The sequence below is a fragment of the Cinclus cinclus genome, chromosome 1 (assembly GCF_963662255.1).
Source record: "Cinclus cinclus chromosome 1, bCinCin1.1, whole genome shotgun sequence".
Taxonomy (NCBI): domain Eukaryota; kingdom Metazoa; phylum Chordata; class Aves; order Passeriformes; family Cinclidae; genus Cinclus; species Cinclus cinclus.
Genome location: NC_085046.1, coordinates 19,575,688 through 19,591,233, shown reverse-complemented (window position 1 = coordinate 19,591,233; position 15,546 = coordinate 19,575,688). Strand labels below are relative to the sequence as shown.

At 35.9% G+C, this 15,546-nt stretch overlaps 1 protein-coding gene across 1 annotated transcript in view; it reads left to right on the top strand.

Annotated features, from left to right (window-relative positions):
- Positions 1-13,854, top strand: part of SLC39A12 (solute carrier family 39 member 12) — a 32,346-nt gene extending 18,492 nt beyond the window's left edge. The window contains exons 7-12 of the mRNA XM_062494498.1: positions 227-379; positions 1,514-1,624; positions 3,913-3,976; positions 7,522-7,680; positions 9,153-9,340; positions 13,726-13,854. Of these exons, the coding sequence (XP_062350482.1) occupies positions 227-379; positions 1,514-1,624; positions 3,913-3,976; positions 7,522-7,680; positions 9,153-9,340; positions 13,726-13,854 (804 nt within the window). The remainder of the gene's footprint in view (positions 1-226; positions 380-1,513; positions 1,625-3,912; positions 3,977-7,521; positions 7,681-9,152; positions 9,341-13,725) is intronic.
- Positions 13,855-15,546: the final 1,692 nt, after the last annotated feature.

Here is a 15,546-nt window from a genome sequence, read left to right as displayed (position 1 = left end):
AAATAATGTTACTTTAGCCACTGAGAGATGAAGAAGTGTAGCTGTTCTCCTAATGATTAATTTCATCCTCTATTATTCAGATGATTATTTCAAAACACAATTTACCTTTGAAAGAACTGAGAAAATAAAATTCTGAGAATAAAATGAATTAACACATTATGCCTTGCTCTAGCAAAATTTAAAACATTGCCATTAAATTTTTTTAACTTTATTTCTTTCATTTTAGACTCTTGGTTTGCATAAACATGAAGCACAAGACATAGAGCATTTCTATGAGGGAAAAGAATATATTTGGAAACTTTTGGGCATAATTGGAGGAATTCATGGATTTTTTCTCATAGAAAAGTGTTTCTTTCTTTTGGTAACACCTCGTGACCAGGTAAAGCTTTGTGCAATTCATAAACTCTTTTATTTTTGAAATTTTGCAATGGAGCATTGAGAATTGTTTTCCAAAGTGCTGCTACCAGATTGACCTTCAATTTCTATTTTTCTTTGCTTTGTCAATTGGGCTTGCTTCATGAGTGTGTTCCATATATTTATAATTCCAGAAAGGGAACAGTTAATCGAACTTATTTCCGCAAGCATGCATTCATGACTCAGGCTGGAGCAGGTGAAAAGTGTGCATCCATAGGAAATAGCAGTGACAGTTGCTAGCTGTGGGTTTGAAGAAGAGAAAGGTGCAATAGAAAGATAGATGCAAGCATAAGATATTTTCAAGAATAATATCTTAAAATTTCCAATTGTTTTTGATCCCTGTCCCAGTGATGTGAAAATCTCTTTATGTGTGTTGCAGACAGTAGGACCCAATCTTATATTAATGAGATCTCCTTGCTCTCTGCTGTGCTTACAGTAATTCTATTACTTTGTTTCCATATGGCCAGAGCCTGAAGATATGATTATGCACAGGGATAGAATGTAGCACAAAATGTGATGGCTCATTAAGTTTCTCGGCATGAGAGACAATCCTAATGTCACTTAAGAAGGCTAAACCTTTGCTTGCTCTTTTCTACAGAGTGTGTGAAGACTGATTTAGATACATAGCAATGCCCACTACCTTTGAGTCAGCCATAATGCAATGTGAGATTAATAGAATGAGAGTATTTTGATTAGGGTGATATTTTATTTGCTTCGTGAAAAGGAGTCCTTTTTTGTTACTTGTTTGAGAGAAGGGTTTTATCATCATCCCACAAATTTTTTAACACTTTCTGCTGAGATCTAGATGAATCCTCAGAGTTAATTTTTATATCTATAGCAGCTTTAAATTTTAATTTTATTTTTAAAATAAATCAAGTTTTATCAAACCACTGTGATTGTCACTGATTTATCTGATACACTTTTCGGGGGTTTTAACATTACAAGCATTAGGAAATATTGATGCCAGCCAGTGATGTTTTTCAATAGATTTTGTTTGAAAAAAAAACCTTAAAAATGCTAAATTTTCACAAAAGACTTGAGAAATGCTGCACCTGTATTCATTGGGTTTCAGAACTAATTGCAAAGCATCTTCATTCAGCAGGGCCTTTCTTTAGTTAATGGGCACTGGGGACATTCCCATGATCTTCCAGTGGAGTCTGAATTAAATGAACATTCAGGCAGAGGCAAATCTACTTCAACCATACAGTTGGTAGGTTACCAATATGACATACTTGCCTAAATTTATATTCTTCTTTCTCTGTTCCTCAAAAGAAATTAACAAAATTATTGTAATAAATCAGTATTATTTTTCAGTCTTTATTGATTTGTTGTTTATTACTTGACATGATTATCAAGAATCTCTAATTTTGAAGTTTATAATGAGCTTTCACAGAGATATATCAAGGACAGATATTTTGCAATAACTTTTGTTAAGTGTGTATCAGATTGATATAACAGTACACTTTCTGTATTGTTATATATTTTGTTGATAAAATTCTTGAAGACTTTCCTCCTCCCTTCTTTTTAAACATTAATCACATATAAAGGCAGATTCTCCTTAGGAAAATCTTCAGAATTTCATTAATTAACAATGCGAGTTAAATGCATAATTAGTAAACAGATTAAATCCTGGACTGTTCTTGGGCATTTTTCCACAGATACGAACAGTAATGTAAACACTTGGATATCTGGGAATGGTGCTTACCTATAAGAAGTTACACTTGTTAGTACTTGTCTGTGGATAGTATCCAGGCAGATAAATCCTTGCAAATTAAATTGAGTTATAAATTTTACCCTGTTTTCTCTTTCTTTCAACAAATCTCTTCAGTTTATATCCAGTTTCTCAATGCACAGGTGAACTCCATTTTACTAATGTAGTTGTGATTGGCAGAAGTCTAATGAATCACTGCTAATCTCTAAAGCGCAGTTGGAAAGCTCTTAATAAAAAACAGATCAAACCGAGGAGCAAAGCATGTTTGCTATTTTGTGAGACACATCAAAGCTTTGTGTTTGTGATAATGAATGAACATGCCATTCCCCTCAGATGCAAGATCCCCCCCAAAGTTCTATATAGATCACATTATCTATATAGAATTAGCCTGGCTGAGCTGGCTTGTACAAGAGCAGCCAATTTTTCAGAATCATGTGAGTAATATTAAGACAAACACTGGCTGGCTAAGAAAAACTTATAAATCCTTCAGATCAGTAATTAGTCTTGCAGTTTTGACTCACAGTTCAAAGAAGTGGCATGTGAATAAATATTGTAGAAGTGGAACAATTTCTGGAATTCATATGACTGGCTGCAGTCATGGGAATTAGAGACATTTATTTTTCCTTTAAAATGTAGAATATGAGAAACAATTTTTTTTCCTTCTCTCCTCATGCTTCTACAGCACATATCCTTTCATCACAACCAAGCTAAGACCAACCAATAAACATATCTTCTTTTGTGGCCTGTGCACATCTCTGGTACAGTTTTTGGAGTGGTGGCTGCTGCCCCTAACACAGAGCTCTTGTGCTGTTGTAGTCTCCGCTGGCTGCCATAACAGGTTTTAGCATACTTTTTTTCAGGAAAAAAACCCTCAGAAATTTAGATTCAGCCTTTCTAGTTTCAAGCAAACAAAGTTTTTTGGCTTCTGTCTCCCTCACATGAATTTCTAATAATTTCTCCAATCAGAAAGCAAAGCCCCAAGGAGGTAGAGGCAGTGAGAGATTACTCATGTTCTCCCCTATCTCCCAACAGTTGCAATATCTATTAATTAAACATTAGGGCTGGTGCATCAGTTTATCCCTCTAGGATAAGGAAGAAGACAGTGTCTTTTTCTTCACTTGAAGTAAGGATAAATTTCACCATGGAGTATACTCAAGTGCTGCTGTGCCCAGCCAGTGTTGCCTGGTGCCGAGATTAAGCCCTTGCTAAAAGCCAAGACACAAGACATTGGAGGCTGCACCACCCTGAAGGAAAAAAAAAACAAACATATTTTGAAAGGGGGTGACACCTACCGATGATCATCTTTCTTAGCCTAGTGTTTTCACAGAGAGACTGTGAAGAACATGAATGCCTAAAAGACACTACCCCTTTTTTCCTGGAAATCCTATGGTCACATTCTCCAGGAAAATACAGTCATTCAGTCATGACAAAATAAAAACATGCACTTTTAATTATAATGTCCCTTCTAGTCTTGCATTTGGCTCAGATTTTTGTGTATTCAAGCAGAAGTGTGGTTTTCATGGGCTACAAAAATGCCTGCGACTTCATTTCTTCCTACCTGAACTAGACTTAACCCTCTCTGGGTGAGGCAGATTTCTTTTTTTATGTCTGTCTGCAGTACCAATCACACTGCCAGTGGCCAGTAAATTATTCTAATTATATCTGTGCAAATAACCATTGACTATCTTTAATTCAAATAGCTTGAACTTAATTGATATTTTCCTGTATTTATGGCAGCAGCTGGAAGAGACCCTTAACACTGATCCATTATCTTTGCTTTTAACTAGAGAAGCCCAGAAGATTCTGAACCTGCTGAAGTTCCTCCAGAGAGCAAGGTGATCGGCAAAAAAAGTTAGTATCAATAAAAAGACTAGGCAAGACAGGAAAATCCTTCAGACCTGAGATGGAATTGAGAGTGTACAGATGGCTTAGCTCTGTGTTTGCTGTGTGCTACATCACATCTGGTGACGCCTGGCTACATAATTTAATCTCTGCTTAAAGGCCTTCTCAACTGCCAGCCCTGTAATTGTCAAGTTCATTAATCTTACACTGTCCTTGCTTTAGTATTTGCTGTCTCACTGTTGCAATCTATTTTGCTAAAGCCTTTGCTTAAAGGGAAATAGTAAAAAATTAATACAATACATATTTTTATAAATTTAAACGTAGCTCAGGTTTTTATTTATGAAGGTGGTGAAACATTTTTTGTAGGCTTGCTATGCTAATATAATTCTGCATCCTTCTTTTCTTACACAGTGAAACAATAGACTCTTTAAACCAGTAATGATTTATCACAGGAATGGAATTATACCTCATGATGGCTCTCAGTTGTAGAGTAATCTGTTTGCTTCTGAGAAATTTAGATAACTCCTGTCTTCTGTGTTTTTTTGCTGATTAGTAAAAATAGGAAAATAAAGTATAAACCAAATTTTGCCTTTAACTCTATGTTGTGACCTTGGTTAATTCTGCAGAATTGCGGTCATTCAGCTGAGGGAATAATATTTTAATTTAAATCAGTTCATTTACTATAATTAACTCCCCTTTATTTTGTGATCTCAGGTCATCAGTTTGATTTATATAATTGTGTCATTATCTTCTTCTAGGTTCTAATCTTCTTTTCTGTTCTTGTGAACTTCATTTCTATTTCTGAAGCATTAGAAATCTGGATTTTCATTTCTTCACTTTTACTTCTCCAATAATACACAATCCAGTGCCTGTTTGAACATGACTACATAGTTCATCTTGATATTTCTGTTTGGTTCAATCATCATTAACTGCTAAGCCCTTCTAGTGATCTTTGTTTAGTTTAATTTTTCCTCAAACCTTAGTCTTACCTCCATAAATGAAACCTTTGTAGGGAAGGGTAGGAGGTTATTTGGGGTTTTGGGTTTTTTTTGGGGAATAAATAATTACAAAAGTTTGTTTCATTACATTTCTTTTAAACAGCTAAGTGCATAAACATACCTGAGTACCTTGATATGAGCAAGGTGTTTCTTCCCCAAAACTGAGTGGAATCTCCAGGTCTAAGAGACAAGCCTGACAACTCCAGAACTGCAAAGCTTCACTGTAAATGCATGTCAAGTAAAAAACAATCAGTCACCATAGTCAGGGAGTAACTTAGAAAGCAAGAATTTTTCTAAAGAAAAAGATGTCTGAGTGGCTCTCACTGCATTTATGCATAGTCATTCTATCAATATCAGAGAAGACCAAACAGTATCATTTTATATTTGTTATACTTAGTGACACTTTACATTGACTAGAAATATTTTTTCTGTGTTAGTCATGGAAACGTTGGAAAAGATCTATTTATGGATACATGTTTGCTTTAAACTCTTACTCTAAACTTAAAAAGTGTAGTATATGGTTGACGTCCTGTGCCCATTCATTTTATGAAAATTATAAACAGAATTTGCTATGAGTTCTGATCCCCTATTTAAGCAAAGAAAAAAAACGCCATAAGATTATTGGAGAAGAAAAGGCATTCTAGAAATAAACGTAAAAAGTTAATAGTTAATAGTTTGTGTTGGAATACAATGAAGTGAGATAATTTCCAGTAACAAAGCTGCTTTAAAATAGGCTGAAAGTAAAGTAAGATAAACATTCAGATTTGTTTATACATGCATATCCTTAACTTTCTGTCAAGTAAGTTCACAAAGCTTATATCTGTAATTGCTCCACAATGCTAACCTGATCCCTGTGTTATACTAAAGCACACTGGAATGAGTTCCAGTAATCATGGTATATCTTCTCCAGCAATCAGATACTTGAACAAAACAGACCAATAAGACCTTGGGACAGGCCATGATTTCATCCTTGCCAGTGCTTATTACAAATCACAAACTTAATATAACACAGCAATCTATTATTTCTATGTAATTCACGCTCTGCACTATTGATTATAAACTGCCCATAGTGTTTAGAAAGAACTGTGCAAACTGGGGACATCCACGTCTGGCTCTGTAAGCTGGCAGCAAAATCTAACAAGCCTGCCAATTTTTCTGAACCCACAGAGCTCCCAGACAACCAGGGAGGATTTTCTGAATATGGTTGTTAGGCTTTTATGTGCTCTGTGTAATTTTTACAATAGTCTGAAGACTTCAGTTCTAGCCAGTTCCTGTAAGAAAAGTTATCTCCCCCATAACTATAAAATGATCATCTCTGAGAAACATTACTGGAGTGAAACCTGGTAATAATTGTATTCAGACAGATCAGTGCAGCTTCATGTTTGCTCCTTAGTTCTATGTGGGGTCACCAAAAGTCAGAAAAAATACATATTTAGGGCCCAAAGCATGACTCTGCTCCTTCAGGCACAAAACCAACCCTTTTCACAGTGTTCTGTCCATTCTGTGTAGTGGGAAGCTGGATAAGATTCTTTACAGTCATTAGGCAGTCCTAACTGTAAGGCTGTGGATAAAATGAATGAAAAAAGTACAGGATGGGGCAGCTGATTGTGTGTTGCTAAGTTTAGACATTGAACCTAGATGGAGCCTTGTTGCTTCATGAAGAGTTAAACAGCCTCCCTGTGAATTTGTTCATCATTCCACCCCGCTGTCTCTGTTACAGGCTGGGCAGAGACTGTCCCTAATTCCCTGGCTTGATTTCAGTACTTGCATCACTAGTAGCACCTTTCCACTCATGTCAGGTGATGATGGATGATGCCATGAACACCCAGTATACTGTTCCACACTAAAACAAGGTCACAGAACAGCATGGGAAAGACAAACAGCCATCTACACCCATGACTGGTGTTCCAGATAGGAGTACTATGAGCATAACAGCCATTAATTGATTGGAACCAATGCTGGATATAAGCATGCTGTAACCCTGTACTATAAGTGACACTCCGAGGTTTGTTGTCTTTCATTTCTTTCACTGTAATATAATTCCATAAAAAAGCAGACCCTGCAAATATTACTCAGTAATACCAAGCTTTACAGGGTTAAAACAATCAGCTCTGTGAGACCAAATATTTATCTTCACTACAGCTCTGCAATTCTGTGAGCAATGGTGGAAGAACTCCAAATAGCAACTACGAAGACTAGTGCAAATTTCATCAAATAAAGAAAGATTGATGGAAAGCCTTAGGATGCTTCATGAGATGGGACTCAATTTTTTTGTCAAATAGTTGATGTAATAAGAATAAGGAAGTTATTTACTGGTATTTGCATCTCATTTTGAATTGTTCTGGAACCTACTTTTTGTTTCAAATGTATTGAAGGAAGTGTAATAACAAGGAGAAATCAGATAAACACTATTTCCCTCTGATTATTATAACTTTTTGTAATTTTAAATGCAAAGTCACCAAAAACCCCAAATAATTTGTAGCGTAACAAAACTGGAAGTATCTGTTTGGGTTAATACTGGGCTTTTTATCTGTTTGTTTGTTTTTCTTTTTTGAGGTAAAAAAATCAGCTTGTTGGCAATAATGGTTCTGGTGGGTGACAGTCTTCACAATTTTGCTGATGGCTTGGTAATAGGAGCAGCATTCTCATCCTCAACAGAAACAGGGGTGACAACGACTGTTGCTATTTTATGCCATGAAATTCCTCATGAAATGGGTAAGAAATATATGTTTGTATTTTTCCTGATTGACTTTGCATTTCCAGATTTCCCAAAAAGTTCTTTCCTGTGTGATATTTGGGGGAATTCTTGCTTATAGCATCATGAATTACAGTGCTGCTGTGTGAGACTGAGAGTTTTCTTGCGCTTCACAAAAGCCAGAGGAGGCTTCTGCACTCATTACTGGATGCCTTCCCACTTGACCTTTTCCAGATGCAGGTGACATCAGGTCAGGGTTGACCTGTTATTCTTATAGGTACAGATACAAAAAATAATAAATGGTAAGCAAGACCCACGTGTGTGTGATGGCCATGCCTGACACAATGGGCTGTCCAAGAGTTTCAATATGCAGCAGAGCTATTTAAGCAAGTATTCCTCTTGCTGCCCTCATTCCTGCTGCTAATCAAAACCAATAAGATAATAAAAGGTATAATAGGTATATTAGGTTATATAATAATATAATATTATATACTAGGTATATGTATATATATGTATATATAATAGGTATAAAAGGATAATAATAGGTATGGCCTATTTTACTAGAGGACAGTACAGGAGAATTGTTCTATTATATACTGCCCTTGATTGACTTTTTCTGGTAAAACTTCCAGCCTGGCTGAAGCTGCTCCTGACATTGTGTTGATGGACGTTTATAAATTGAGAAGTTATCATTAAATGACTGAGGATTTAATGTACTCTGTAGAAAACTCCTCCAAAAAATGGTGGGATGGAGGATTACTGTAAAACTGGTAACTCTTGTTTGCTTGTTTGCACAGCAAAGCAAATTGAAATGCTTGACAGTCCAAAGACACCTTCTCAATTCTGGGGCAGTAGTGCCCCAGTGTCAAAGTGACATGTTTACAGTGATGGAGCAAAATTTTTCAAATCTTCTAGTTGTGGCCTGTTATGAAATCTTATATTTTAGAAAAAAAATCTGTGATGGGATTCTGAGGTACAACTTACTCCAATTGATTAGGACTGAAATTAGTGGGATTAAACTCAAACTGGAGTCAGAACTGAACTCAGACTGGTGTATATTATTCTGACTTCCAGCACCTCCTAAACACTCAAAGACCATGCTGCAAATATACCCACATGATTTGCACTGGCAAGTTCCCAGTGGAGAAAGATTTAGAAACTCTGGGAAACCATGTGACTTTACTTTTGCATGTATCCAAGTTGGAAATGGAAAATGTCACAGAACATAGAGAACTAACAGAAAGCCACTCCTCAATACTGTATGCTATCTTTAGGGACAGCTAAACAAGTACAAGTCAATATGACTTGTTGTTTTGAGATTTTTCTTTCACACAGGACAAGTTTATAACTAATTGTACATAATTCTAAAGGCAGCCCCCCATCATTCACTATATTTGTGCATATCTTAATTCTTTTATTTCATATTTTATTACCAAGAGTCTTAAAAATACATTTATCATCTAAATAATAAATGTTCTTTTTCTCTATGCAGGAGATTTTGCTGTGCTGCTAAGTACAGGGCTCCCCACGAAGATTGCAATTTTGATGAATTTTATGAGTGCACTAACAGCATTCTTAGGACTTTATATTGGCCTTTCTCTATCGACTGACCCATCCATTCAAAACTGGATCTTTACTATTACAGCTGGAATGTTCTTGTATTTGTCTTTAGCAGAAATGGTGAGAACTTCAGTCTATTTTAATATTTTCCTTATAGCATAGCCACATGAGAGATGAGAAATGCAGACAAATGCAGGGGAATGAACTTGGAGGGCAAAAGAGCTCATAGGCTTGTTTATTGGGAAGAGCAGGTTGTCTGCCCTGCGGGTGTACAGTGCTTAGAAAAGTAATCTGTTTTTCTTCTGTGTCACTCTTATTCTAGGTGTCATTATAGTGAAAAGGAGAAATAAAGACCATTAAGAGACTAAAATAAGAGAAAGGCATAATGGACTTTTTGAGTATATTTTTTAAAAAATCTTTTAAAGACTTTTAAAAAACACATTTTTATTTATTTAGTAAAACATATATGTGAACCTTCAGGGGATTTTAAGATCTTGAAAAAAATGGTTATTTTTTCTTCTTCTGCCCTTTTCTTTATATATTCTTCACCTGTTGTTTTCAATGCAAATTAGCTGTTTCAAGACTAAAATGTAAGATACTTATCCTGAACACTTCCTTTCTGTCCTAAGGAGGTTTCAATTAGCTTTTAAGCATTAAAGAACCATTCAGATTACCACAACTTTTAATAGTTGTTTATGAAAAACATACTCCCAGTTCAATAGAAATTATCTGTCTAATAGAAAAATAAAGTGTGAAGTTAGTCTAAAGACTGAGCAAAATTGTGGAGGAATCATAGTTCATAAAGATGCCTCAGGCCACATAATTTATTGAAGAGATGGATAACTGTTACACTTGTAGCAATGCAGAACTTAAATGCCTGCCCAGCTTTGTCACATGGCTCTTTAACCATCATGTGTTGATGTAAAGTTTCTTGCAAGCTCCTGCACAAAGATGGAATGTTTTGAGTGAGAAAATGAAGAGGAAGGTGAAAAGAGTGTCTTCATAAATTATTACTTTGATGTTTTTCCCCAGGGCTGTCTGTCTCTCCCTTGTGTTCATTACCACTTTATGCCTGAGATGCTCTTTACCAGATTCAGGCATCATACTTTAAACCTGATATGCCATTCCAGTATTATAACCTATTTAAAATTCTACTTACAGTAATTGATCTTAGACCTTGGTAGTATTTTAGTCGATTTTTGCTATTGTAAGTAAAGTGAAATGGACATAAAATTCACCTAAGAGCTTAAGAGGGAGCTGCCAAAGGATTGTGGATGTGTCAACAGTCCTGACTGAGGTAGTAAATAACAGAGAAGAACACTGTGTACCAAGTTTCAGCTTGTTCTGACAGAGAAATTTGGAAGTGAGGCTCCCTACCAACTGTGTAGGCATGGTTTTACTAATGGGGCTGAGAATGATGTACACATATTTTTCCTTCAGTGTAGGATCAACATCCATCAGGGACCCACAAGCTCCTAGAGCAATACCATCTTTTTGCCTGAGTCTTCAAAGAAATGTGCCAGCTGTAAATCCCAAGACAAGATATAGTTCCAGGCAGAGACAGGGACATGTTTTCCCTTGTTCTCATCTTGTCATCATAATCTTGCTCTTGATGTGAAGGGAAGAAAGAAGGAAGAGAAAGGGAATGATCTTATTTCTCTCAATCCCTTTTATTAATGAGTCTCTAATCAGCCTTCTCTGCATTTTCTCAAAATAACTGGCATTGGATGGATCACCTGTTTGTCAGTGTCAAATATTGCAGGGATCATTTCATTTTAAAAATTATTTATGAAGCACTGCAAAAAAATGATTTATGTTGCACTGCAGGCCACATACATATATATGAATAGCATTTTATGTTTGTATAGTACATCTCAAGAGAAAATGATACATCTTAAGGCAAAATGAACCATTCTTTATGTATTTTCCTACTTTCTTCACAGAAATAAGTTCTATTCTCTGCTGCACTCTCATCTACAAAGAACAGCAATCAGTGCTCCTGCTGATGGTGTACAAACACTTAATAGTATGAAAAAAATTGACTGTAATTTTCAGTATTTGTTTTATGAGCTTTCAAATATTCATGTGCTTGTCAGAATAGCAGTTAAAAAAACTGAATAGCCTCACTGGTTTCTGCATTGAGGAACACTGAGGGGTGTGAGTGGAGGTTTGTTGACAGAACAGCACTGTGAGATTGCCACCATAGACAAAGTAGCACAAATCTACTTCTGTGGTTAATTAAAGGGTTTTCATTTCTACAAATGGCATTGTAACTCCATTAGCAGGCTGGGTAGACTAATAATTTCAGAAACTGAATAAACGACAAAAGATAAAATCACTTATATCCATCATTTTTCACCAAGAAATTATGCAAACCTGAAGTTTACTCTGACTAATTTAAAATATGTTTTCAATTTTGAAGATAAGGGAGTAGTTTTCAAAGTGATTTACTGGACGGTAGCAGTGCAGCAGACAGGCCACATATGCCCAGCTTGGTAAGAACTCTTTATTAGCCAGTACATGCCTGAGAGTCTCTCATGCCTACTTTCAGCATGCTGCTTCCTATTCTTATCTTTTGTGCACTCATGATAACATGAACTAAAGTGGAACACAGCAGTCCCTCGATTAGCAGTACCTCTTTTTCCTGTGACAGACTTGAAGCATTAGCAAATGTGATAGCTTCCAACAGCTTGGATGTGGTACCATGTTCCCTTAATCTGTGCAGGGTTTGTATCTGCCAGTTATGCTTCTTAAACAACAAGATTCTCTCTGCTATACCACACACTTTTTTGTTCAGATAGAGTTGAGTAACCATAGCTGATATTGTGACAACAGCCATTTTATTTTAACAGATAAGCAGGGATGTCACACTAGGTATGGCTATAGAAATGGTTTATGTGTTGATTACATGCACATAGGTTAGATGGAGGGAGCAGATGTCAGCACTGGACATGGAAAGGGCATTACTTGCTAAGAATTCCTTTTGAAAACTCTCTTTGGAACTTACTGTGCATGTGTGTGTCTCCTAAATTGTAATTGACAGCAATAAATAAATTGTCACTGACAGCAATGAAAATTCAATTTGCAGTGGGAGGAGAAAATTTTCCTGTTTGGAGAACTTTCCACTCAGCACTGGGGAAGAAGAAAAAATAGACTGATTATAAGGGTAAATAAGAAAGAATAAACATCTAGACTGGAACCCTGGATTCAGGCTAGGTCTTAATGAACAGTTTTTACTTACATGCACAAAAAACCCTAAGCACTTAAAACTGTCAGTTCAGATTTTGATTTACATAAAAACTTTGAGGTGTTTACAGTTGCTTTAGATTAAAAGTTTCTGATTACCTTCAAACAATGATCAAATAAAACTACATAAATTTCTGTACTGCAATTTTAACCACTGCCTGGTTATAATGAAGATCCAGGGCATTTGTCTTTCTCTGTTATTTTCAGGCAAAACTTTAAGGTGGAGGCAGATTTTTTCAGCACAGTTTTGTTTTGGGCACATGCCAACTTTGAGACAAAGAAGAATGCAGAAGAAGCAGCCCCAGAGACCCCCCTCTGATAGAGGGAAGGACGAGCATAGCAAACACTCCCATTCACCTCCTTGGTCAGCACCACTCCACTGTCTCCCAGTGGCTGCTGCTGTTACAGCTCCTGTGAACAGCCTCCAAAATGCACAGGAACTCAATAGTTTTATTCGAGCACAGAAAAAAACACACAACCAAAACCAGAGGTCAGCACCAGGCTATTGCTCTGTATGTATTTCCAGAACTGGGGTGACAGTATTAGCAGTCACCAGTGATTCCCCTGAACAAAGCAGAAATATTAAGAGAATTTGAGCCTGAGGCATCACTTTTGCAAGCTCTGTTTAGACACATATTTAGTTTAAACCTTTGATAAAATACACTGTGTGGAGTGAAAGGTCAATGAAAATGGCTTTTATTACAAACAAGTGTTGCTCCATTACATGATTTAAAACTCACAGAGGAAAAATACTAAACATTATTTTTTTCAAGCATATTTAAGAAGTCCTGTTTTCTACTTGAGCATTCAGTAAAATCCAAGTAAATAGGAATGTCGCCAGTTGTTTCAGAAAAAGCATGATTGACTCTATATATAGTACTGAAGCAAAAAATACTACAACTAGTTTATTCCCACAAAAAGAAATCACTAATTTTCCTAAATATGCATTTCCTTGCAGACAGATATATAAAATTACTACAAAATATTGAGAAGTTAACAAATTTTAGAATCTTATTTATAATTGTTGTCAGTTCTAGTTAAAGAACCAGTGGGGAGAATTTGATTAATTTAAATATTTCACTGTCAAGATCAGCTTTGTCAAAATGTACAGAAAATGCTACACATTAATACAGTCAGAAGCTCACCATTTTGAAAGTTGTTTTTTTTAAAAAGTAAGTTTGCCTTGTTTTCCCATAACTTTTTTTTCCCCACAAATGAATGTATCTGGCTCTCATTCTTCTGTCTTATTCTTTTTTTAGCTTCCTGAAATGACTCACATTCAGACACGGCGACCCTGGTTGATGTTTCTCCTACAGAACCTTGGATTACTATTAGGCTGGCTTTGCCTCTTACTTTTGGCTGTATTTGAACAGAAAATTAAAATATAAGTTTTCTGTTGGAAATCTCGAAGTACCACTTATGACAGTGGATATCATTATTCAGAAATTTGTCATGTCTGCCATAGTGATATGTAAACGAAGTTGCTGGGATTTTATATCTGAACAGTAGATAACTATTTTACTTTATTAACTTATTCTTCAGAGTTTTGTAATTATTTCTTTGTAAACATGAATGTTTAGAATTATGTTTTATTTGTTACTGAGTTTACCAGATCCCATGCTCAAACTCACAGGAGCTTTTAATTAGTTTTTATTGAGGCTGTTCTAGTTGAATGCTCTAAGTGATCTCTGCCAGTCTGATTGAAGAAAAGAATAAAACACTTTTATATGCAATAATTAAAGTGGACTAACCGTAGCTGAACAATTTGAATACTGAATGGTTTTTTTGCCTTTTAGTACAAAGGATTATTTCTTTAAATCTAAAATGCATAACAAAGCTAAACTGCAAAATGATATAAAGCAATCTCATGAAGTCTGCACTTTCTACTTTTTCAGCATAAAGATTCTCATTGGTTGCATCTTACTGGCCCACTGTGGCAGGAAAACAATGACAAATGTAAATGTTGAAGTTTATGATACAGAAATTTGGGAATACTCTTTTCCTGCTACAATACAGTTTCTCATGTGTGTGAAGGAACCTGTGACAGTCAAACACTGGACTAACCACCTTTTGCATTTTCTCACCTCTGGTGGTTGCTTATAGTAACTGCTTATGAAGGATTATAAAAAACATGTTTAAATTGCTTTTCCCTGATACCGCTTCCAGGCTCCTCAAATGAAGGGATTTTTTGACCCAAATGTTGCTTCTGAGATATCATATTCAAGAAACACTTGCCTTCCTGTCTGCAATTAGCTGAATCATAGATATGTGATATGCATTGTGGAAAGAGCTTTTTCAATTGTCTAGAAAGCGTGTAGCCTCACTGCAACTCCTCCCATCCTGAGTGATTTTTGTGTAATTAGTCCTCTTGAGTTCAAGGTAATTCTGCACAAGTTGAGATGATTCATACAATTTAGTTTTGCAGAACTGGGTCTGAAACAAATATACAAATTGTGTCCTGATGGCTTCCAGGAGGTATTGAGTAACACTCAGCTGTGTGATTTCAGCTCCTTACGTGCTTTCAATTTCTGGTTCAAGGACTCCTCCCCTAACTTATTTATACTTTTGAGAACTAAATGTTGTTCTTTCTTTATCTCTGATGAGCTGTGGAAATAGGAGAGCAAGTTACAGAACAGACATGTTTTCTTTATGAAGCAACTGAAAATTTTCTTTTCTTTGTCTAAACTCTGTCTTGGAATATCTCTACATTATGACACAACATGACTGTCTCACAACCTGTCCTGTGTTTATTTGATAGCTCCTCATGAAGGTACAATTATTTTAGGGGATAGAGAGTGTACTCTCCTACAGCAAACTGTCAGACATGTTAGTTCTCAAAAGCTTCATGGGCACCATACTCACTAATCAAAATACGAAGTGAAAAAAATATTGAATTTCACTGTTTATTATAGCCCACATTCATGGGCTTGTGAACCCTTAGTCAATCACTGACTAATCCTCAGGGAAAAAAAAAAAGGAACTTAGAGATAATTTTAAAAGTAGATATGCATTCATTTTCAATGCCTGTTAGTTATGAGAATCTGTAGCAAATACCTCAGTGCAAATCTAGACAAACTTAG